A 23,834-nucleotide genomic window follows, 5' to 3' on the forward strand; every position below is an offset into this window, starting at 1 on the left:
CAGCCTGTGATCCAGATAAAACATAAAAGGTTGCGTCAGCAGCACTAATATAAATCCCAACTTGGGTTGGGCTCAATCATGCAGTAGCCAAAGAACACAGGAGACCGAATCCATACTCCCAAAATTGTCCACAGATATGAAGAAAAACTTTGGCAGCATGCAGGGGTGCAAATCCATAGAATAATTTATTCTCCCATCATATACAAGATGGCGACGTTTCGGCCTGTTGGCCTTTCTCATACAAAATGGCGGCGTTTCGGCCTGTTGGCCTTTCTCAAGCTTGAGAAAGGCCAACAGGCCGAAACATCGCCATTTTGTATGGGATGAGAGAATAAATTATTCTATGGATTTGCAACCCTGCATGCTGCTGAAGTTTTTCTTCAAGCCTGTGATCCAGCTATGTTTTTAAGCTGACTGAAAGTGAGCAGTTTTTGTGCATTTACATGTAATGATTATCGCTTAAATTCGTTCAAAGTCGCCTGTTGGTGCTGGGATGGAGCACAGAGGAGACACACAAATTCTTTGTGGGGGAGCAGATTTACTATATGGAGGCAAAATTACTTTGTGGGGGCCTGCAGAGGAGGTTATAATTACGGTTACATCCAGACCAGGCGCACTAGTTCCATAACCTGAAATACTGCGCAAATGCACACATTGAACGCCAAGAGATAGTGAACTGTAAAAGGGACTTACGGAAAGACAAACACAATGACTGACAAATGCCCCAAACACTCACCTAGAATACCTGCACGCATAACCAGATGGAATAGATATGGTACGAGGTATTAGTTCGTATTTCGGCCAAGACACTTAAGTCCACGACAGTTCTTGTTATCTTGTGGATCCCTACTCTCACAAAACAATTGTAACGTGTGACCGCTGCTGGATAGGAGCTGTAGGTGTAGTAGCCATGCAAGTCAGTAGTCAGAATAGGCAGGGGTCATTATCGGGAAATCTCGGTTGCAGAACAAATGGATGAGGCGGGTAACATAGTCAGAGAGGAAGCCAGAAGTCATCACCGTGAGGTCTTGGTTCACAGTACAAAGGAATGAGGTTGGTAATGTAGTCAGAGAAGAAGCCAGAAGTCATCAACAGGAGGTCTCAGTTTGCAGTACAAAGGGATGAAGCGAGTAATGTAGTCAGAGGAAGCCAGTAGTCAATATGAGGAGGTCTTGCAGACATAGCAGAGAAGCAGGCAATGTGGAGCTGTATTAAACCATGCTGTGAAGCAGATTATTAAATGCAGTGATGCAGTGACAGGGCCAGGCCTTTATAGGAAGTCTAATCAAGAACTGGGCGGAGCTAGGACAAGGGGTTGGTTAACAGGATCTGGGAACAAGGCAACAGGTATGCAAAATATGGCTCAATAAGAAGGACTACTGCTTGTAGTACAGGAGGATCCCAGTTTGAGTCCTGACAACAACTTCCACATGAATCCTGACAGCATGTGGGGTGATCGTCCCAATAGGGACGGCCCCACGCTGTAACCTGTCATCTCCCTTTGGCACCATAAACTAAGTTATGATACTGTTAGGGAAGGTGACAGGGAGCTGGGTGATGCATTTTTTTATACTCACCCACTCCCTGGTTCCTGCACTGTCAACCTCTGAAGATCGTATGCTGCACGGAAATTTTACTCTTTTCAGATTGCCATGCAGGCGCTCGTCCATACTAGTCTACAGGACAGTGTGTACATGGCAATCTGAAAAGAGTCCAATTTCCGAGCAGCACACGATCAGCACAGGAACCAGGGAGCGGCTGAGTATAAAAAAATACATCACCCAGATACCCTTCACCTCTCCGAGCAGCACTATAGCTTAATTTATGGTTCTGTCTGGAGGTGACAAGTTATCTTTAAGGACAAGCCGCTACTCATGGGACAATTTTCTGTACTTGTTCCCCAGGCTAACATTTGCCAGACAGCTGGTGCCAGACAGCCCTTATATATAAGCAATGGAAGTTAACATTGTTAATTCAAAGCTAGATTGTAATTAAAATAAGTGAATACCCTGTAAAGGTGGTTCTGATCCAAGACCCCCAAGCATGACACTGTTAATATTCCACATGCCAGGAACGTAGCATTGCTTCTGTTCTCTAAGATCAGCAATCTTTTTGTCACGTTGCCTGCATAAAATATGTTGAATATCTGTTATTAGCACCAAGAACACAATGATTTTACTATGAATAAAATAAATGCAGCCCTGTTATGAACCCCCACTGTATCTGACAAATTAATTTGGCAAGAGGAATGCAGAAGAGAAAACAATGAGAATGCTACAATCTAAAAGCTTTCCCTTGTTCCACAGGGGTTTTAATTAACACAAAGTACAAATGTTCTGAACAATCTCAGCCCTGTGGATGAATTAAAAAAATAAAAACCTCTCAGCTGCTGCTGATAAAGTGTTCCCATCTGATAAGTAAAGACTTGGTGGTATAAATAATATTACTCCAGCAGGGAAAATCAATCTGCTTTTGAAAGCTAAGCATTACAAATCAGAATCCCAGTAGTCGACAATCAACGATTTGTCTAGAGTCTGTAAAAGACAATGCGTGAGAAAAAAAGATTCTGGGGTATCACATATTATCCATAGTCCCTTTATACAGATATTTCTTTCTTCTCCTAAAACCGGAAGTTTTAAAGTAAGTTGTAACAATAATCTGTTGTTGTCACTTCAACCCAGCAATTTACCTGTATATGACTTTTATGAAACAATGGTGAACTGTCCCCCTATAAAGGATCTGTCTGTGAGCGGGAGCTTGGAATGAACAAATCGCAATCCATGGATTGACTTCCATCATTACTGCGTGTTGCAGTTTTTTTTATTACATATGTTTTTGTTGCACTAGTGGGTTCAAGCAAGACCATTAAATTTGCTGCCAAGATTCTGATCAGAGGATTGGGGAACCACTTGCCATTTGTCACTCAACAGAGCAGAGAATGGTCATAAGTGTGCGTTCACACATGGCCAATTTGCTGCAGATTTTCCACTGTGGAAAAACAGCAAATTGCACCGAAATCTACATCATTTGGTGTGGATCCATAGCAGATTTTACCCATTCTACTGAAGAAGCAAAATCTTCTGCAGATTTTCTTGGCTTTGGAAAGTCCACCGCAAATGTGCCACGTGTGAACTTACCTTATTAGAAGTATCACAGAAAGGGAAATATAAAAACAAATGCATTTTTAACATTAGGAACACCTGTTGTCTATTGCATGAGAAAAATGCAGGCCGCTGCAATGCGAGGCACAATGATTTTCCTGGAAAAAGCATCACTGACGATCCAATATCACATTAACAAAAATGTGACATTGCCACAATTTTCTCACAGCTATATCGCGCTCGCCAGTGTGAAGGAGCCCTAAATGAGTTGTCGCGATGTAAGTATGCCCCCGTTCATTCACCTTCCTTGAATTTAAACAGTACATCTTGTACCTCTGTAGCAAAAACATATGTTACAAGATATAATAAATCTATTATAATGATCTACCAAATCACAAAGTAGCCTGGAAACAGTTTTGGGTTTTTTTTCTAAATATTTCATACGAATAATACTTTAATTCCTCAATGAGGCAATTATACAAATATCTAGTGTATTTTCTGAGACCTTAAGTTACATCCTATCTCAGATATCTTTTAATGGTGAATCCAGACAATATGATTTTCTGATTTGTGAAAGATCACATTGGAGAATGATCTTGGAGCACCCTGCTCTCAATCATCACCGGGAGAGTTCTCAGTATTGTAATGACCAATGGCTAACAGCAGCTGAAAGAACTATAGAGCCCATAATCATGCTAAGGGCCCTTTACCTGGAACGATTAACTTAAATAAAAATTATTGAATCGTGCGAATTTGGACGATAATTGTTCAGTGCAAACAAGTCTAATGATCGAATGACGAACCAGAAATTGTTGGCTTCTCGTTTGTCGTTCATTTTAATGTGATAGTTCTCAGTAACAGAACAACAATCACATTTTGCTCTACTGGTTAACACGGTACCAAACCTTTTTTGCTAATTTTATGCAGGCATAATAATCGTTCAGGCATTCGCACGTCGTTGCGTATGAATAGCGATCGTTTAGTCATTCACTTTCACTGGTACAGTGGCTGGGAATGACTGAATGATATGTGATCACAATTAGGGATAATATTTCTACCTGTATAAACAGACAGCACTAGTAAACAAACGAACTCGTAAAACATCTACGTATAAATTTAAAAAAAAAACACATTTTCCCGTTTTTCCCATAAAAAATTAGTACAATTTAAAAACCGACATAGAGTATATTTGGTATCGCCATGTACATAAAAATCAGAGCTATTAAATTATGACAATATTTATCCCAGTTAGTAAAAGCAGTAAATAAGAAGATGATATGCCAGAACTGCGATTGTTTTTCTATCCTGGCTCCCAAAAAATTTGAATTAAAAAGTGATTAAAAGGACATGTATTTCCCAAAATAATACGAGTAAAAACAAAAGCTCAGCCTGCAAGAAACAAGCCCTCACATAGCCCAATCGACTAAAAATGTAAAAAGTTACAGTTCTCAGAATATGGTGATGCAAAGCAATTTTTGGTTAAGAAAAAAATGACATTACTTTTTACAAATCTAAAAACCTTTTAAAAAACGATATAAATTTGATATCATTGTCATTTTACTGATCCTTAGAACAAAGTTCATATGTAATTTTTACTGCGCTGTGAACGTTGTAAAAACAAACCCCCCCAAAAATGGCACAATTGTAATTTTTTTATTTTCTCCCTACTTAAAAATGTTTAAAGGTTTTTCTGTACATCATATGGTATATTAAATAGTAATAATAAAAAAAACAACTTGGCCGACAAAAAACAAGCAATGTCAAAGGAAAACTTTAAAAGGGAGGTGGAGACAAAAAAAATCGAACATATAAAAATGAAAAAACTCTGGTCCTGAAAAGTTTAAACAGTAAATAAATAGTCAGAAAAATCTCCGGGAGGTTTTCCACCAAGGATGGGAACGTACGCCAACTGGGAGTGTTTAAAGCTGATCCACTTCATGCTGAGATTATGGAAGTGGGATATACAGGCAAAGCCTGGACATTTTAAGGGGGCCAAAATTTGAAGTCATTTCCAGATTCCAAGAGTCAGTTGGGAAATTGAGCTGTTTTTTTCCAGTCAATAAACACATATGTTGCAAAGCAGCGAGATTTCTGATTATTGATTCCCAATTAAACATTCTAAGGTGTGTTTCCAAACTTCTTGAAGGTACTCTAAATAATAAAATTCTGTCTGTCTACAACTTCCTCTAGAGGGAGCTAAGGAGCTCTTTGTATACTGCTCATACATTTAACTAAATTCTAAAACAGTATCCAGTACACTCCGACTATAAATGTATCATTTAACTCTAACAGTTCTGACAGGTTGATTCTAGAACAGTTTTATGCCGCAAAATGCTGAAATGGCTACAATATTCCTAATAATATTTAGTAGAACCCTTTTCAGTAATGGTGATAAGGTTTTCTCAGTGACATTATTAACACCTGACATTCAAATATTTCAAACCTTTTCTGTTCTTCCCTCTTTAACTTTGCTGCAATATTTGCCTGTTCTTCATCCTCGGAATCACTGTTATATAGATGGTATATAACCTTCAAGTAATCCAGATCCTGAAAATGGAGCACAAAGGACCATTCTTAAAATACAGGAGCCGATACTCCATCGACAAACTATTGTTTTTCTGATGAGCTTGTACAATAGTATATGGTGCCTCTTACACGAGATGGAATTACGCTGCAGGACGCACTGAAAACCACAGTAAATTACGCACTACAATCCACATGGTTTTGCGCGTAATTTACCAGCCGAACAATTAGTGCACAGTTATATCTGTTTCACACACTGTTACACTTACTCACACAATGCTTGTCGCTCAACTCCTCCGACTACAGAACTACACATTCTCATGTGCTGTGTGTCGCTCGGATCGGTGAGAGCGTAGCACGACTCCTCCTCATTCTCCTGATGTGACAAAGTGAACAGGAAAAGGGAGGAGGAGTCGTGCTACCCTCTTACCGAACCGAACAATGGGCAGCACATGTGTAGTGCTGCAGCCGGAGGAGTTGAGCAACAAGCAGCGTTTCAGTGCGTGCAGCACTGCTGTGTGTGAAACAGATGTTACTGTGCACTAATTGTTCGGCCGGACGGAGGGCACAGAGGAGACATTTAGGTTTTTTTTTTAGGGAAGAAGGACACGGGGGCGGGTTCTATTACACTATAAAGTCATGGGGGGTCTATTTATAGTGGTGAAGGGCTGCATTACCTAAAAGGGGAACATGGGGGTCTCTAGTATTAAGAAGTGTTATTACAGTGTGAGAGTACAAAGCAGGCATTATTTCTTGTGGTGGTCAATATGTGTTTATTATTACTGTGTGTGAGCACTATTATCTTGTGGGGCACAAAATGGGGCACTTTTACTATGGAAGACACGGTAAAGGGACATTTGGATAGTGGCAAGATGGAAAGTGTACAGAGATGAGTTGTAGATATGGGAAATCTTCATGGGTGTCTGGACCGAATGGAGAAGAAAAGAGGAAGTGGATGACACTAATCACAGATGATGTCAAGTGTGATCACTGGAGGAAACTGTACTTTAATCACTATCATTGTGTAGAACTGGTATCTGACTATTATATGGTGACTGCACTATTAAGAGCTTACTAGAGCTGAACCATTGTATCTCTCTCTCTCTATGTATATATATAGATAAATCGATCCATAACTATTAGAGATGAGCGAACGTACTCGTCCGAGCTTGATATTCGTACGAATATTAGGGTGTTCGGGATGCTCGTTACACGTAACGAGCACCACGCGGTGTTCTGGTTACTTTCAGTTTCCTCTCTGAGACGTTAGCGCGCTTTTCTGGCCAATTGAAAGACAGGGAAGGCATTACAACTTCCCCCTGTGATGTTCAAGCCCTATACCACCCCCCTGCTGTGAGTGGCTGGGGGGATCTGATGTCACCCGAGTATAAAAGTCGGCCCCTCCCGCGGCTCGCCACACATGCCTTGTGACTTAGCTGAGGGAAAGTGCTGCTGCTGGTGCTGCTGTAGGGAGAGCGTTAGGAGTCAGTGTAGGCTTCAAGAACCCCAACGGTCCTTCTCAGGGCCACATCTACCTGTGTGCAGTACTGCTGCTAGCAGTGTTTTTTTTTTTTTTTCCTCAAAATCGGCAGTGCAGAGCATTGCACCCGGTATTAGGGACAGAAGTGGTGTATAGGTAGGGAGAGTGTTAGGAGTGAGTGTAGCCTTCAAGAACCTCAACGGTCCTTTCTAGGGCCAAATTTAAGCGTGTGCAGTACTGTGCTGGCTGCTGTTTGCAGTGTTGCATTTTTTTTTTTTTCTAAAAATCGTCTGTGCAGAGCATTGCACCCTCCATTGATACTACAGGGACAGAATTGTGTAGGCAGGGCCACAACACAGTTATTGTTCATTGAATATACGCAGTGGGTGCTTCCCTTTGCAAAAAAGGAAAAGAAATTATATTTGGCCTGCCTGTGTCAGTCCTAAGGTCTCCGTGTACGTGTGTGCTGCGTGGACAACGTACAAAAATCAGACGCAACCAGCTACGGTTGAGTGCAGCCTTGCGCCATTGTCTTTCCTGACTGGCAAATACCTGCTCTGCTAGAGTTAATAACTCTGCTACACTAAAGTTGTGTGTCACTTTTTCAGGGCCACACTACAGTTCTAAAAGTTATTGTTCATTGAATATACGCAGTGGGTCCTTCCCTTTGCAATAAAGGAAAAGAAATTATATTTGGCCTGCCTGTGTCAGTCCTAAGGTCTCCGTGTACGTGTGTGCTGCGTGGACAACGTACAAAAATCAGACGCAACCAGCTACGGTTTACTGCAGGCTTGCGCCTTTGTCTTTCCTGACTGGCAAATACCTGCTCTGCTAGAGTTAATAACTCTGCTACACTAAAGTTGTGGGTCACTTTTTCAGGGCCACACTACAGTTCTAAAAGTTATTGTTCATTGAATATACGCAGTGGGTCCTTCCCTTTGCAATAAAGGAAAATAAATTATATTTGGCCTGCCTGTGTCAGTCCTAAGGTCTCCGTGTACGTGTGTGCTGCGTGGACAACGTACAAAAATCAGACGCAACCAGCTACGGTTTACTGCAGGCTTGAGCCTTTGTCTTTCCTGACTGGCAAATACCTGCTCTGCTAGAGTTAATAACTCTGCTACACTAAAGTTGTGTGTCACTTTTTTAGGGCCACACTACAGTTCTAAAAGTTATTGTTCATTGAATATACGCAGTGGGTCTTTCCCTTTGCAAAAAAGCGAAAACATTATATTTGGCCTGCAGGCTTGCGCCAATTTATTTCCTGCCTGGGAAATCAAATCACTGGTAATACAGCATGCTGAGGGGTAGGGGTAAGCCTAGAGGACGTGGACGTGGACGCGTAGGCCCAAGTGAGGGTGTGGGCACAGGCCGAGCTCCTGATCCAGGTGTGTCGCAGCCGACTGCTGCGCGATTAGGAGAGAGGCACGTTTCTGGCGTCCCCACATTCATCGCCCAATTAATGGGTCCACGCGGGAGACCTTTATTAGAAAATGAGCAGTGTGAGCAGGTCCTGTCCTGGATGGCAGAAAGTGCTTCGAGCAACCTATTGTCCAGCCACAGTTCTGCGCCGTCCACTGCTGCAAATCCGAATCCTCTGTCTGCTGCTCCTCCTTCCTCCCAGCCTCCTCACTCCACTACAATGACACCTGCTCAGGAGCGGGAACACTCCCAGGAACTGTTCTCGGGCCCCTGCTTAGATTGGGCAGCAGTGGTTCCTCTCCCACCAGAGGAGTTTATCGTCACTGATGCCCAACCATTCGAAAGTTCCCGGGGTCCGGGGGAAGAGGCTGGGGACTTCCGCCAACTGTCTCAAGAAGTTTCTGTGGGTGAGGAGGACGATGACGATGAGACACAGTTGTCTTGCAGTGAGGTAGTAGTAAGGGCAGTAAGTCCAAGGGAGCAGCGCACAGAGGATTCGGAGGAAGAGCAGCAGGACGATGAGGTGACTGACCCCACCTGGTGTGCAACGCCTACTCAGGACAGGTCTTCAGAGGGGGAGGCAAGGGCATCAGCAGGGCAGGTTGCAAGAGGCAGTGCGGTGGCCAGGGGTAGAGGCAGGGCCAGACCGAATAATCCACCAAGTGTTTCCCAAAGCACACCCTCGCGCCATGCCACCTTGCAGAGGCCGAGGTGCTCTAAGGTCTGGCAGTTTTTCACAGAGACGCCTGACGACCGACGAACAGTGGTGTGCAACCTTTGTCGCGCCAAGATCAGCCGGGGAGCCACCACCAACAGCCTCACCACCACCAGCATGCGCAGACATATGATGGCCAAGCACCCCACAAGGTGGGACGAAGGCCGTTCACCGCCTCCGGTTTGCACCGCTGCCTCTCCCCCTGTGCCCCAACCTGCCACTGAGATCCAACCTCCCTGTCAGGACACAGGCACAACCGTCTCATGGCCTGCACCCACACCCTCACCTCCGCTGTCCTCGGCCCCATCCAGCAATGTCTCGCACCGCACAGTCCAGCCGTCGCTAGCGCAAGTGTTGGAGCGCAAGCGCAAGTACGCCACCACGCACCCGCACGCTCAATCGTTAACCGTCCACATAGCCAAATTTATCAGCCTTGAGATGCTGCCGTATAGGGTTGTGGAAACGGAGTCCTTCAAAGCTATGATGGCAGCGGCGGCCCCGCGCTACTCAGTTCCCAGTCGCCACTACTTTTCCCGATGTGCCGTCCCAGCCCTGCACGACCACGTCTCCCGCAACATTGTACGCGCCCTCACCAATGCGGTTAGTGGCAAGGTCCACTTAACTACGGACACGTGGACAAGCACAGGTGGGCAGGGCCACTACATCTCCCTGACGGCACATTGGGTGAATTTAGTGGAGGCTGGGACAGAGTCAGAGCCTGGGACCGCTCACGTCCTACCCACCCCCAGAATTGCGGGCCCCAGCTCGGTGGTGGTATCTGCGGCGGTGTATGCTTCTTCCACTAAAGCACCCTCCTCCTCCTCCTCCTCCTCCTCCTCCTCCTCAACCTCTGTCTCGCAATCTAGATGTGTCAGCAGCAGCAGGACGTCGCCAGCAGTCGGTGTCGCGCGGCGTGGCAGCACAGCGGTGGGCAAGCGTCAGCAGGCCGTGCTGAAACTACTCAGCTTAGGAGATAGGAGGCACACGGCCCACGAGTTGCTGCAGGGTCTGACAGAGCAGACGGACCATTGGCTTGCGCCGCTGAGCCTCCAACCGGGCATGGTCGTGTGTGACAACGGCCGTAACCTGGTGGCGGCTCTGCAGCTCGGCAGCCTCACGCACGTGCCATGCCTGGCCCACGTCTTTAATTTGGTGGTTCAGCGCTTTCTGAAAAGCTACCCACGCTTGTCAGACCTGCTCGTAAAGGTGCGCCGGCTCTGCGCACATTTCCGCAAGTCCCACACGGACGCTGCCACCCTGCGCACCCTGCAACATTGGTTTAATCTGCCAGTGCACCGACTGCTGTGCGACGTGCCCACACGGTGGAACTCTACGCTCCACATGTTGGCTAGGCTCTATGAGCAGCGTAGAGCTATAGTGGAATACCAACTCCAACATGGGCAGCGCAGTGGGAGTCAGCCTCCTCAATTATTTTCAGAAGAGTGGGCCTGGTTGGCAGACATCTGCCAGGTCCTTCGAAACTTTGAGCAGTCTACCCAGGTGGTGAGCGGCGATGCTGCAATCATTAGCGTCACCATTCCTCTGCTATGCATCTTGAGAAGTTCCCTGCAAACCATAAAGGCAGCCACTTTGCGCTCAGAAACAGAGCCGGGGGAAGACAGTATGTCGCTGGATAGTCAGAGCACCCTCCTGTCTATATCTCAGCGCGTTCAGGAGGAGGAGGAGGAGGAGGAGGAGGATCAGGAGGAGGGGGAAGAGACAGCTTGGCCCACTGCTGACGGTACCCATGCTGCTTGCCTGTCATCATTTCAGCGTGTATGGCCTGAGGAGGAGGAGGAGGAGGAGGAGGATCCTGAAAGTGATCTTCCTAGTGCGGACAGCCATGTGTTGCGTACAGGTACCCTGGCACACATGGCTGACTTCATGTTAGGATGCCTTTCTCGTGACCCTCGCATTCAACGCATTCTGGCCACTACGGATTACTGGGTGTACACACTGCTCGACCCACGCTATAAGGAGAACCTTCCCAGTCTCATTCCCGAAGAGGAAAGGGGTTCGAGAGTGTTGCTATACCACAGGACCCTGGCGGACAAGCTGATGGTAAAATTCCCATCCGACAGCGCTAGTGGCAGAAGGCGCAGTTCCGAGGGCCAGGTAGCAGGGGAGGTGCGTAGATCGAGCAGCATGTACAGCCCAGACAGTGCAACAGTCTTTAAGGGCCTGGCCAGCTTTATGGCTCCCCAGCAAGACTGTGTCACCGCTCCCCAGTCAAGGCTGAGTCGGCGGGAGCACTGTAAAAGGATGGTGAGGGAGTACGTAGCCGATCGCACGACCATCCTCGGTGACGCCTCTGCCCCCTACAACTACTGGGTGTCGAAGCTGGACACGTGGCCTGAACTAGCGCTGTATGCCCTGGAGGTGCTTGCTTGTCCTGCGGCTAGCGTCTTGTCGGAGAGGGTGTTTAGTGCGGCTGGGGGAATCATCACAGATAAGCGTACCCGCCTGTCAACCGACAGTGCCGACAGGCTAACACTCATCAAGATGAACAAAGCCTGGATTTCCCCAGACTTCTCTTCTCCACCAGCGGACAGCAGCGATACGTAAGCAATACGTATTATGCACCCGCGGATGGAAGCTACGTTCTCTCTCACCATCCAAAACGGGGACATTTCTGCTTCATCAATCTGTGTCTAATATTCATCCTCCTCCTCCTGCTCCTCCTCCTGAAACCTCAGGTAATCACGCTGAACGGGCAATTTTTCTTAGGGCCACAAGGCTCACTCATCTAATTTTTCGAAACAATTTTTATATGTTTCAATGCTCTTAAAAGCGTTGAAACTTTAACTTGAACCAATTTTTCGTTAAACTGGGCTGCCTCCAGGCCTAGTTACCACTTAAGCCACATTAACCAAAGCGATTAATGGGTTTCACCTGCCATCTTGGTTGGGCATGGCCAATTTTTACTGAGGTACATTAGTACTGTTGGTACACCAATTTTTTGGGGCCCTCACCTACAGTGTAATCATAGCAATTTGTATGTTCTTCACCTGCACTCATGGTACAGAAGTGTGTGTGGGGTTGGCCTACACTTTAGCTACATAAATGTAACTTGGGCCTTGGCTATACTGCAGCTACTGAAATGGAACGAAGACTGCGCTCCCACTATACTGCTGCTTCGGAATTGTTACTGGGGCCTGTCTTGAGTGGTACTATTGCTGACATGGAACGAAGACTGCGCTCCCGCTATAATGCTGCTTCGGAATTGTTACTGGGGCCTGTCTTGAGTGCTACTATTGCTGACATGGAACGAAGACTGCGCTCCTGCTATACTGCTGCTTCGGAATTGTTACTGGGGCCTGTCTTGAGTGCTACTATTGCTGACATGGAACGAAGACTGCGCTCCCGCTATAATGCTGCTTCGGAATTGTTACTGGGGCCTGTCTTGAGTGCTACTATTGCTGACATGGAACGAAGACTGCGCTCCCGCTATAATGCTGCTAGTGATATGTTAGTGGGGCCTGTCTTGAGTGCTACTATTGCTGACATGGAACGAAGACTGCGCTCCCGCTATAATGCTGCTAGTGATATGTTAGTGGGGCCTGTCCTAAATGCTACGGCTGAAATGTTACGAATTCTGGGCTCTGCCTATACCGCTGCTAATGGTATGTCTCTGGGGTGTGGAAACAGAGGCTTCCCAAAGACATGATGGCGGCGAGGCCATTTCCCACCAACGCGGTTACTGTAAAGGTGCATATAACCACGGACACGTGTAGAGGACACGTAGTGCCTCAAAAACATCCCCCTCCTCCTCCAACAGGGAAAACAAACATTCTTGGCAAATGCCTTTGCATTGGTTCGTCTGGTGGCAGTCCAAGAATTTCACCTTTACCGACACTACAAGAGAGACCCCCCACCATCCCCCCGCCACGGCCCACTTAATCCTGGCCACATTCCGAAAACCAACAAAATAAAACCGCGCTACTAGGTCCGCAGTCACCACCACATTACCACCAACGCGGTTACTGTTAAGGTACATATTACCAGTCTGACTGGGGCATGCAGAGACACCTTGACAGAATGAATAGTGTGTGACACATAGGTTCCCCATTGCTATGCCCACGTGTGCAGCTCCTGATGGTGGTGGCACAGGATTCTATTTCTCATTGCTTCTGTACAGCATTGTGGGCTATCGCCCCGCCACTTTTAAAGAGGGTCGCTGCCTAGCCGTGCCAACCTCTGCAGTGTGTGCCTGCGGTTCCTCCTCATGGCAGACGCACTTCTAAATAGACATGAGGGTGGTGAGGCATTAGGGCAGCTGAAGGCTGCGCAGGGACACTTTGGTGTGCGCTGTGGGGGGAGGGGGGGCGGTTGGGCAGCATGTAACCCAGGAGAAGTGGCAGTGGAGTGTCATGCAGGCAGTGATTGTGCTTTGTTGGAGGTAGTGTGGTGCTTAGCAAAGGTATGCCATGCTAATGAGGGCTTTTCAGAAGTAAAAGTTTTTGGGAGGGGGGGGGGGGCCCACTCTTGCCGCTATTGTGGCTTAATAGTGGGACCTGTGAACTTGAGATGCAGCCCAACATGTAGCCCCTCGCTTGCCCTATCCGTTGCTGTGTCGTTCCCATCACTTTCTTGAATTACCCAGATTTTCACACAAGGAAACCTTAGCGAGCATCGGCGAAATACAAAAATGCTCGGGTCGCCCATTGACTTCAATGGGGTTCGTTACTCGAAACAAACCCTCGAGCATCGCGAAAATTTCGTCCCGAGTAACGAGCACCCGAGCATTTTGGTGCTCGCTCATCTCTAATAACTATATATATATATATATATATATATATAATTATATTTTTGGGGGCGGAACACAGGCGAAGTAGCTGAGGGGGAGCAGTTGGGGGCCGAAGCTGAACTTCTACACCTGGGCCGAGGCGCCTTTAGCTGTGCCCCTCCTATAGAGGCTGAAGTTACTGTGAAGACTTCATGTACTGAATGACAAGTGTATAAGAGCCCCAAGTTTACATAAAATGTTGAATACATATCTTTGGAAGCACTTTGCTTCACGTATCTTGTGCTGCATTTAGTTATATGATATTTTCTTCCCCATTCAGACAGAATGTTAATATTGTAAACTTTGTTGGATGCCTGTCACCAGACAGCAATGCACAGTGGGAGCGGAGAAGGCAGCAGAAACGTGTTGATATAATTACCCTTAAGTGAACACTTCACAGCTGTTTTAATAAGAAGTGTATGACGATATTCAAAGTTTAAAATCAATTTTCATGTATGAACAAACATTCATCTCTCAAATTGTTAACCACAAGTAGTCATCCTCTGATCTTTACTATTGCGTGGGATTGCTAATGTGATGTAATTCTCCTAGGAAGTCTGATAATTGCAGTGATGTACATATAACTGAGTGTTATATTATGCCTGCTATGTATTCTTCTGTTGTTTGTATGTGTAAGAATTCTCCGGAATTGCTTTGTATGATATGGTGTGAGTGATACCCCTATCACTCACACCAGCTTCCTTGATGTTGGATTTCTCTGTTTTGGGTTTTTTATTTTACTATCATGTTCAATTAACCCTTTCAGGTGACTGTTTTGACAAAATACTTATTTTTGTATGTGTTCTAATTAGAGATGAGCAAACCTACTCGGCCACGCCCCTTTTTCGCCCGAGCGCCGCGATTTTCGAGTACTTCCGTACTCGGGCGAAAAGATTCGGGGGCGCCGTGGGTGAGTGGGGGGTTGCAGTGGGGAGTGAGGGGGAGAGGGAGAGAGAGAGGGCTTCCCTCTGTTCCCCGCTGCTACCCCCCGCTCCGCCACGCCTCCCCCCACCCCCCGGCGCCCCCCGAATCTTTTCACCCGAGTACGGAAGTACTCGAAAATCGCGGTGCTCGATCGAGTAATTACTCGAAACGAGTACGTTCGCTCATCTCTAGTTCTAAGGCATTTAATATTTTGGCACCTGTTCCTACTCCTCTGTGCCAGCACTCTGGCGCACATACTTTTTCATTGTGTGACTTCCATTCTGGATTAGACGGTACCATCTTTTTAAGACCAGCTTCCCACGAGCGTATGCATATTTGCATGCTCATGAGCGCCGTGTATTTGCAGAATGAACATTGCGTTTTTTGCACATGCATCAGTGTATTGTACTGTACTTCTTCCACACGTAAGGCATTTGTGCATCTGCCTGCACCAAAGGGGGAAAAAAGCACCAATTGAAATGGCTAATAAGACTAATGAATTCAAGATGTGTTCTTTTTCCTGCGCTACGAGGGCTCCTTCAAACTGGGGATCGCGATATCGCCATGAGAAAATAGTGGGAAAATTTCAACTTTTTCCCGCGATTTGAGCGGCAGCGCTGCTTTTTTCTTTCAAAAACATCACTGCTACTTGCGATTTTCTCACACGATTTTTTAGCGCAAAAGTCAATAGGGCTTTCTAAATAGGGCTTGTTAAAAGCACATCACACAAAAATCGCATGTTTGTGCTTTGCGATGCAATAAAAAAGAGGCTCCATAGGGAAATATGGGAGATTTAAAAAAACGCAAAACGCAGAAAGATAGGATGTTGCTCTGAGCAAAAATTGCCTGTGTAGGTACACACATTACAAATAATAGGGTGCATTTTCAGACATCTCGCAACACACAAAACCCGCACGATTTTCTCGCCTATGTGAATGCACCTTCTTTAATATATACCTAAGATATTAGTTAATTCTGGTTTCATACTGGTAAGGGCTTATTCACACAAGCGTATATTGGCTGCCATTTTCACAGCTGGCCGATATACGCTACCATCTGATGAACTGGCTAAAAATGCATCACATCAAACAGGTGTATTCCCGCAGCGTAAAAGCGCCTGGTCGGGCGCTTTTACGCCAGGCAGGAAAGATAGTCCTGGAACTATTTTCCTGGCCAGACTACAGCTGCTGCCATAGACTCCTATGGGAGCCAATGACAGCGGCCAGAGAAGGGAGGTGTCAGGGAGTTTAGCGTGACTGCTAAACTCCCTCCCACTTCTCTTCTCTCTCTCCTCGGCTGTTTACAATGCATCCTTAGTATAACTATTGTTTCTGTCTATCTGAGCACAGATAGTTGGCACAATTCTAATACTTTGAAAGCTTTTCTAAAACGTTTTTACTGTACCTGTGTGGATATATAGGTCATGTAGTCATCAGTGTTAACAATAGACTTCCACCAAACAAGCCAGGAATTACAAATTCGGGAAGCATCTTTGTCAGTAGGTATGTGCTGGACCACACTTTATTACATAAAAAGACAATATTAGACATAATTATTATATGTTCGTATTCTATTAATTAAAGGACCACTCCAGTGATTTTCTTTTATTCATTCATTATGTACCCCCCCCCCCCCCCCCCCCAGTATATATAAGTGGGCTAGTGCTACCTTGGTTAGTTATTTCTTTCTATCTGTATCTCCTGGCCTCTTTTTCCTTGGCAGTTATGGATTCATTTTCTAATCAATTTCTCAGTCTGTGTGATGCTGTAAAATGGAACTACCACAAAAAAGGGGACACAGGCACTGATGATCACACAGCTCCTGGCACACAGTTATAATCCTCCTGACTGTATCCTTATGGTCTGTAGCTTATTCAGGTGAATATAGAAGGTAATGGTAATAAAACTGTCCCCCTTCCAGGCAAAAATGGTATACCTTAACTAATGCTGTCTGCTGCATCATGGGATTGATTAAAAGTAAAAAAAATCTCAGAATCGAGATGGTGTCTGATAAGCATCAGACAGGGGCGGCACTGCTGAGAAGTAGCTGCAATACATAGAGGAGACATCCAGAGTGTGACACACAATCAGGTGAGGGGCGGAACAGGCATGGAAAAATGTATTTTCACTGGAATGGCCCTTTAAGATAGAGTTTAGACCAAACACTTCACGCAAAGATTTATCTCTTCTCAATACAAGTACACATACAACTTTGAGCCATGCCTTATCCTAATAATATCTACAGATGCATTCACCATTGCAGACTGCTGAGCACAGTGTTCAATATACCCTACTTTTTCAGTGACTTTGGTGATTTGCATTACAGGAGATAATATCTTAACATTAGACACTGTACAGCATTCTGATACATTGCATTATAAAATCCTAGCTAAAGTGTTAGCAAGGGGGGGCGTGGCCAGCTAATGGAGGAGTGAGACGTGCCTCAGCTCGGCTCCCGCATCCAGCCCCATCTAGCCGACACGTGGAGGACCCAGACCCGGCAATCCGCAACAATGGCGAAGGGGAAGAAGAGAGGAGTCACACCAACCTCCTCAGACGACTCCAGGAGAAGCATCGCGACCCTGCTGCGAAGAACAGCGGGAGCAGAGTCCCGGGAGCGCGCACCCAAGATGGCGCCCGCTCCACTTCCGGAGCGGCAACACAGCCCTGCATCAGACAGCAATCAGCCGGCTGGAGCCCGGGGAGAATCCCGAAGCCTGGTCGGCCCAGCGGGAGACCCCGATCACCACCACATACCACAGAGAGGAAGTGACGGCACGACACTACCGGCGGACGGCGGACCGCCGGTACCCGCCGGCAGCAGCAGCTCAACGGAGGGGGGAGGAGGAGCAGCAAGCGCTGAGGGCGCTACAGCAGAGGAGGAGGTGAGAGCAGCAGGGGGGATTAATGAGCCAGCCCCAGGGATAAGGGGAGACTCCACCAGCTCAGAAACAGAGCCACCTGCGGCCCAGATAGCCCCCCCACAGGCAGACTTACAGCACCCAGCAGGGGAAAAGGGGCCAGGAAAAGCAGCCCAGGAAAAGGGGAGAGCCCGTCAACCACCCCCAGCAGAAGAGCCCCCAGTGGAGCAGGGGAAAAGGGCAACGACCCACACAGGCAACAAGCCCAGCAAGGGGGTACAGCCAAATGAAAGGGACGTACAGCACCCAGTGAGGCAGGACGAGTCCCCCCAGCAAGATGCAGGACAGGCTGGCAAGCACCCCCCACAGGAAATCAGCCTCTCAAGGCAGAACAGCTCCCCACCAACATCCAGCTCCCCAGAGCCGCCCTCCCGGCAAGGAGACACCCCTAAGGGCCTTACGCACAGCCCGCACATAAACATGCCGGACACAGACACAAGTCAGCCAAGACCGAGCTCTCCTCAGCAACAAAAAAGAACAGCACAAGGAAAGACTAGGCTGGCCGACGAGCAGGCCACAACAACAACTAAGTCATCACAGAGGCCAAGCGTGCAGAACGAGTCCAGTAACCGGGCCAAGAATGCATCAACACCCCCTGTGCCGCAACCGGATCGGGCTCTCCCGCGGTCCAGCCTCCCTCTGATACACGGCTCGCCAGAGCAACTCCTAGGACCCAGAGCCCCTTCCAAAGAACCCACAGATGACCACCAGCCCGAGTCAGAGACTGGCCCACCAGTACAACCATATCACAGCGCCCCGCTACCACAAAGAAGCGCGGGACAGAGAAGATACACACAGACCGATGTGCAAAGCGCAGCCAAACCCAAGACTACCGAGCCGCAAGCCAGCAAACAGAATATTGTGACAGGCAGCGCAGACAACGCCGGTAACAGAACAGGACGATCAAACTTCAGATACCTAGCCCAGAGCGAACCCAACAACCAAACCCTTGAATCAGAAGTGGGTGAGGACTGGGACTGGAAAAGTCATCTAAGGGCCCTACCGACGCAGAATCACATTGATACCCTTTTCCAGCAACTCGAGGCCGCACGTAAGAAGGACGTAGCGTCTCTCCAGCAGGAGATCCGACAAATAGGCCAGAGAGTAGAGGCAGTAGAGGAGGCCCAGGAGAAGGTCACAGAAACGCTCGAGGCGCATGATCAAGAGCTACACCTACACTCCCAGCAGATACTAGATCTCTACACGCACCTCGATGACCTAGAAAACCGGCATCGGAGAAATAACTTACGGATAAGAGGCCTTACGGAAGAAGTTGAACCACCACAACTGGAAGGCTGGGCCCAGTCATTCTTCAATAATATATTAAAGCGACCGGAGTCCGCCCTACTGGAAATAGATAGAATTCACAGGTCACTCGGCCCGAAATCCTCAGACCCTAGCAGACCCAGAGATGTGATCTGCCGAATACATTTCTACAAAGATAAGGACTTAATCCTACAAAAAATACGAGTCATCAAAGACTTGTCCTTCAAGGGTACCCAGATCCTGATTCTTCCGGACCTCTCGCGCCGAACTTTGCAGCTGCGCAGAGCATTGAAACCGTTGCTGACCATCCTCCAGGATAGGGGGATTACCTATCGCTGGGGTTTCCCCTTCCAACTACATGCTTCTAAGAATGGCAGGGCAGCAACATTCCGAGGACTGGGAGACTTACCACATTTCTTGGGAACTCTGGAATTACCCCCAGTCCGACTACCAGATTGGCCAACATCGTGCTCCCTTCCGGTGCCACCCCCAAGAAACACGTGGATACCGGTGCCCCCGAGATCCAGACGACGACGCAGAGACCAACGCCAGGGGGGAAATGAAGACGCCAGAAGCGGAGCGGCAGAGTGACCGGGACGCAGCCACTTCTATTCTATAATCTCATACTGTCTTGTTTCTCCTCTTTTCACGCATATACTTCTACTATACCTATAACTCCTTTCCCCCCCTCCCCCAAATGCGCCTGTACAGGATGAACATGCCACAAGACCTTACTAGCAGGGGGGACGAATTTGACGTAGCCGGGTCTGGGAACGCCCACTCATATGTTTAACGATCCCGGTTCCTACACCCGGGATACATTCTCGACGGGGTTGAGAGGCGGGAGGGAGCCCACCCTTCCTTGGCCTCCACACTCCCACATAGGGCTGACAGCTAATTTAAGCTGTTGTTTTCTGCCTTGTATAGGCGGACCACTAGTTCTAAGGGACCGCTTGCGGCCCTCTACCAGATGTTGTTTGTTCTTAAGTTACGTGTCTATTCCCTATTTGGTTTTTCCCGATGTGTCGCTCCCTTTTGTGTCACCCCTTTCTACCTTTCCCCACCCCTAACCCACCTGAGGAGAGATGGGAGATACGCATCCACCCCGGTCTCCAGGCTTAAATGGCGAATTTAACGTTTTGCACCCACAATACCAAGGGGCTAAACAGCCCACAGAAGAGATGACAGCTCCTATATCACCTCCACAGAAAAAGAGTAATGGTAGCTATGATACAGGAGACGCATTTCAGGGAGGGGAGCGTGCCAACATGCTCCTCATCGTACTACCCCAAGTGGCTCCATAGTCCCGACCCTCTGAGAAAGGCGGGAGGGGTTTCCATTGCTCTACATAGGACGCTTCAATACCAGCCAGTTGATTCCTTTATTGACCCAGGGGGCAGATATATTTTTCTCAAGGTTGAAATAATGGGTACAGTGACCACCTTTGCTAATATCTATCTCCCCAACCAGAACCAAGTTCCTGCGGCGATGAGAGTGCTGACCGCCCTAGCCAAATTCGCGGACGGATCGAGAATAATCCTAGGCGGAGACCTTAACGTGGCAATGGACCCCGCGGTGGACACTTCATCGGGTAAGTCCTCCGTCTCCCGGGCAGCAATCAGGGCACTCAAAAAAAAGCTAGATGCATTACACTTAATAGATCTCTGGAGAACACTACATCCAGACACCCGGGATTACACGTTCCACTCAGCGGCTCACAACTCCTACAGTAGGATAGATTACCTTATGATCTCACACAGCCTCTTAGATAGTTCCCCTTCATGTTCACATGGGGACCTGCTGTGGTCGGATCATGCCCCGGTCTTTGGGGGTTTAGCGGGATGGGGATCCACACCTAGATGTCAGTCCTGGAGACTCAACGACAACCTCCTAAAAGACCCCTTATGCGTATCAATACTCAGAAAAGAAATTGAAACTTTTAAGGAGACCCACCAAGCAGACCAGACCCCGGCACCAATAAAATGGGAAGCCCTCAAGTGTTTACTAAGGGGCGTGCTGATTTCCCAGGGAACCAGGATTAAAAAAGAGAGAGCAGCCACTTTGACAGGGCTACTGGCTACCCTGAGGGCCAAAGAGAACACTAACAAAAGACAGCAAAACGAAACACTGCGGGCGGAAATCTCGATGGTCCGCCAACAGATCTTAGAGATACTGGACCAGCGCTCCCTGGCCCTCAGGGACAAAATCAGAAAAGGGTCCTTTGAATACAGGGACAAATGTGGTGCGCACCTGGCTAGGACCCTTCATCCCAGGTCCCCCCAAACATATATCCCTAAAATTCAATCCGCCAGAGGCCAAGTAGTACACAACACCAAGGATATACTGGAGGAATTTAAATCCTTCTATGATAAACTCTACAACATCCCGATAGAGACACATACTCCACATCAGACCCTCAAAAACGAGATTGATACCTACTTCTCTGAATATGCACCTAAGAGCCTGGCACCAACAGAGGCCGAGGCCCTGGAGCAGGACTTCACATCCCCAGAACTGACTGATATAATCCAAAATCTGAAAGTAAATAAGAGCCCGGGCCCAGATGGATATACAGCCAGATTCTATAAATTATTTGCGGAAGAACTTGTCCCAATAGTTTTAGACGCATTTAACGCGGTAAACAAAGGCCACCCGTTCCCCAAGCAGGCTCTGAAGGCCCACATCACAGTTATACTTAAACCGGGTAAGGACCCCTCGGCCTGCGGGAGTTACAGGCCAATCTCACTGATAAACGTCGATCTCAAGATGTTTGCTAAATTAATAGCAATCAGACTACAAAACCAAATTCCTAAGCTGATTCACTTGGAACAGGTTGGATTTGTCCCTGGCAGAGAGGCAAGGGACAACACTATCAAAACAATGTCCCTAATAGCTAGGGCCAAATCGACTAACACCCCACTATGCCTCCTGTCGATCGATGCAGAGAAGGCTTTTGACAGGGTGAGTTGGACCTTCCTCTCTGCCACACTAGAGAAAATCGGACTGGGCCCACGGATGCTCCAGTGGATCATGGCACTTTATCAGGACCCGACCGCGAGAATCAGGGTGAACGGGACGTTGTCCGGCACGCTCAGAGTGAGCAACGGGACGAGACAGGGGTGCCCCCTCTCCCCCTTTCTCTATATTCTTACTATGGAGACCCTAGCGAACGCTATCCGCAGCAACGACTCAATAAAGGGCTTCAGGGTTGGCACCTCAGAACATAAAATGGCATTATTCGCCGATGATCTGCTGCTATACCTGTCTAACCCCCGAATCGGCATGCCTGTGCTCTTAAAGGAATTCGAGAAATTCGGGAGAATTAATAACTACAAAATCAATGCACAGAAATCAGAGGCCCTGAACATAACACTCCCGCAGGCCGAGGTCTCGCATCTGAAGTCAGTATTCCCCTTTCGGTGGGTCGACTCGCACTTAAAATATCTAGGAATAAATATTTCAGCAGAGCCTACGGCAGCCTATAAATTAAACTTCATCCCATTCGTCGAGGGCCTGGAGAAGGATTTGGGTAAATGGAACCCCCTCTACATCTCATGGAATGGGCGAATTAATGCGGTAAAAATGGACGTGCTACCCAGATTTCTATACATTTGCCAAACCATTCCAATAGGCCTCCCAAGAGTATTTTTCAAAAAAATTAGATCCCTGATCATTAACTTTGTATGGAAGGGGTGCAAACCACGACTGCGCCACTCCATACTGACGAGGGAAAAAGAAAAGGGAGGCCTGGGCCTACCAGACTTCTCGTTATACCATAAAGCCAACATAGCAAACTGTGCCCTTGACATTATTAAAAACAGGAGTTCAAGGCTATGGGTGGAAATAGAGCACGCGGGGGAGACGGATGGCCTATACGGAGCCCCCTGGATACCAACCAGGTGGATAAAATATATTCCTAATATTTCCCCCTTCAGTCTCCAATTGTTTACGACATGGGCGGGCTTCGCATCTCGCACCGGCCTGGTCACGGTTCCCGGGCCGCTAACACCGCTTACTGCAAATCCCTTATTTGAAACCACCAAAAATAGGACGGGTCTCCTGTCCCTCCCGGCTACACCAACCCCCAGATTAAGAGACGTAGTGACAGAGTCAGGATTGAAATCTTTGACAGAGATTCTAGACCAGGCTCCACCACAGCCAGGTTTTTGGCTGCAATACCTACAGTTAAGGGGTTTTGTGAGCTCGCTGACGCCGAAAGTGAATTTAACAGCGTCCCTTACGGAGTTTGAACAAATATGTCTTTCAGGCACAACCCAAAGGCACATGATTTCTAAGCTATACAAGATGCTGCTGGGTCGGGAGACGGGGGACGAGGCCCTGAGGTATAGGGAGTCCTGGGAGCGGGAGTTGGGGGACAACCTCACAGAGGAGGACTGGGGAAGGATCTGGAATCTGACCCATAAGGTCTCCACGGCAGGTAGAATTCAAGACCTTAACTATAAGATAGTTTCAAGGTGGTACAGAACCCCTGACCAAATGCAGAGGATCTTCCCCCAGGTTTCCTCGGAATGCTGGAGATGCAGCGGGAGCAGAGGCAACATGATACATATTTGGTGGGAATGTCAGCCAGTAGCCGAGCTCTGGAAAGAAGTGACAACCCTGTACAACCAAGTCAATCACTCGGACATTACGATGACACCCAAGCTTGCCCTGCTCTCACTGTTCCCGGGCTCCGT

General features: G+C 47.6%; 1 protein-coding gene across 1 annotated transcript in view; it reads right to left on the reverse strand.

Annotated features, from left to right (window-relative positions):
* The window catches only part of CCDC87 (coiled-coil domain containing 87), a 71,454-nt gene that overhangs the window by 9,697 nt on the left and 37,923 nt on the right, over positions 1 to 23,834 (reverse strand). The window contains exons 14-16 of the mRNA XM_066591387.1: positions 16,356 to 16,470; positions 5,545 to 5,648; positions 2,009 to 2,124 (exon numbers count right to left, since the gene is read on the reverse strand). Of these exons, the coding sequence (XP_066447484.1) occupies positions 2,009 to 2,124; positions 5,545 to 5,648; positions 16,356 to 16,470 (335 nt within the window). The remainder of the gene's footprint in view (positions 1 to 2,008; positions 2,125 to 5,544; positions 5,649 to 16,355; positions 16,471 to 23,834) is intronic.

Source organism: Eleutherodactylus coqui, chromosome 2, assembly GCF_035609145.1.
Source record: "Eleutherodactylus coqui strain aEleCoq1 chromosome 2, aEleCoq1.hap1, whole genome shotgun sequence".
Lineage (NCBI taxonomy): Eukaryota > Metazoa > Chordata > Amphibia > Anura > Eleutherodactylidae > Eleutherodactylus > Eleutherodactylus coqui.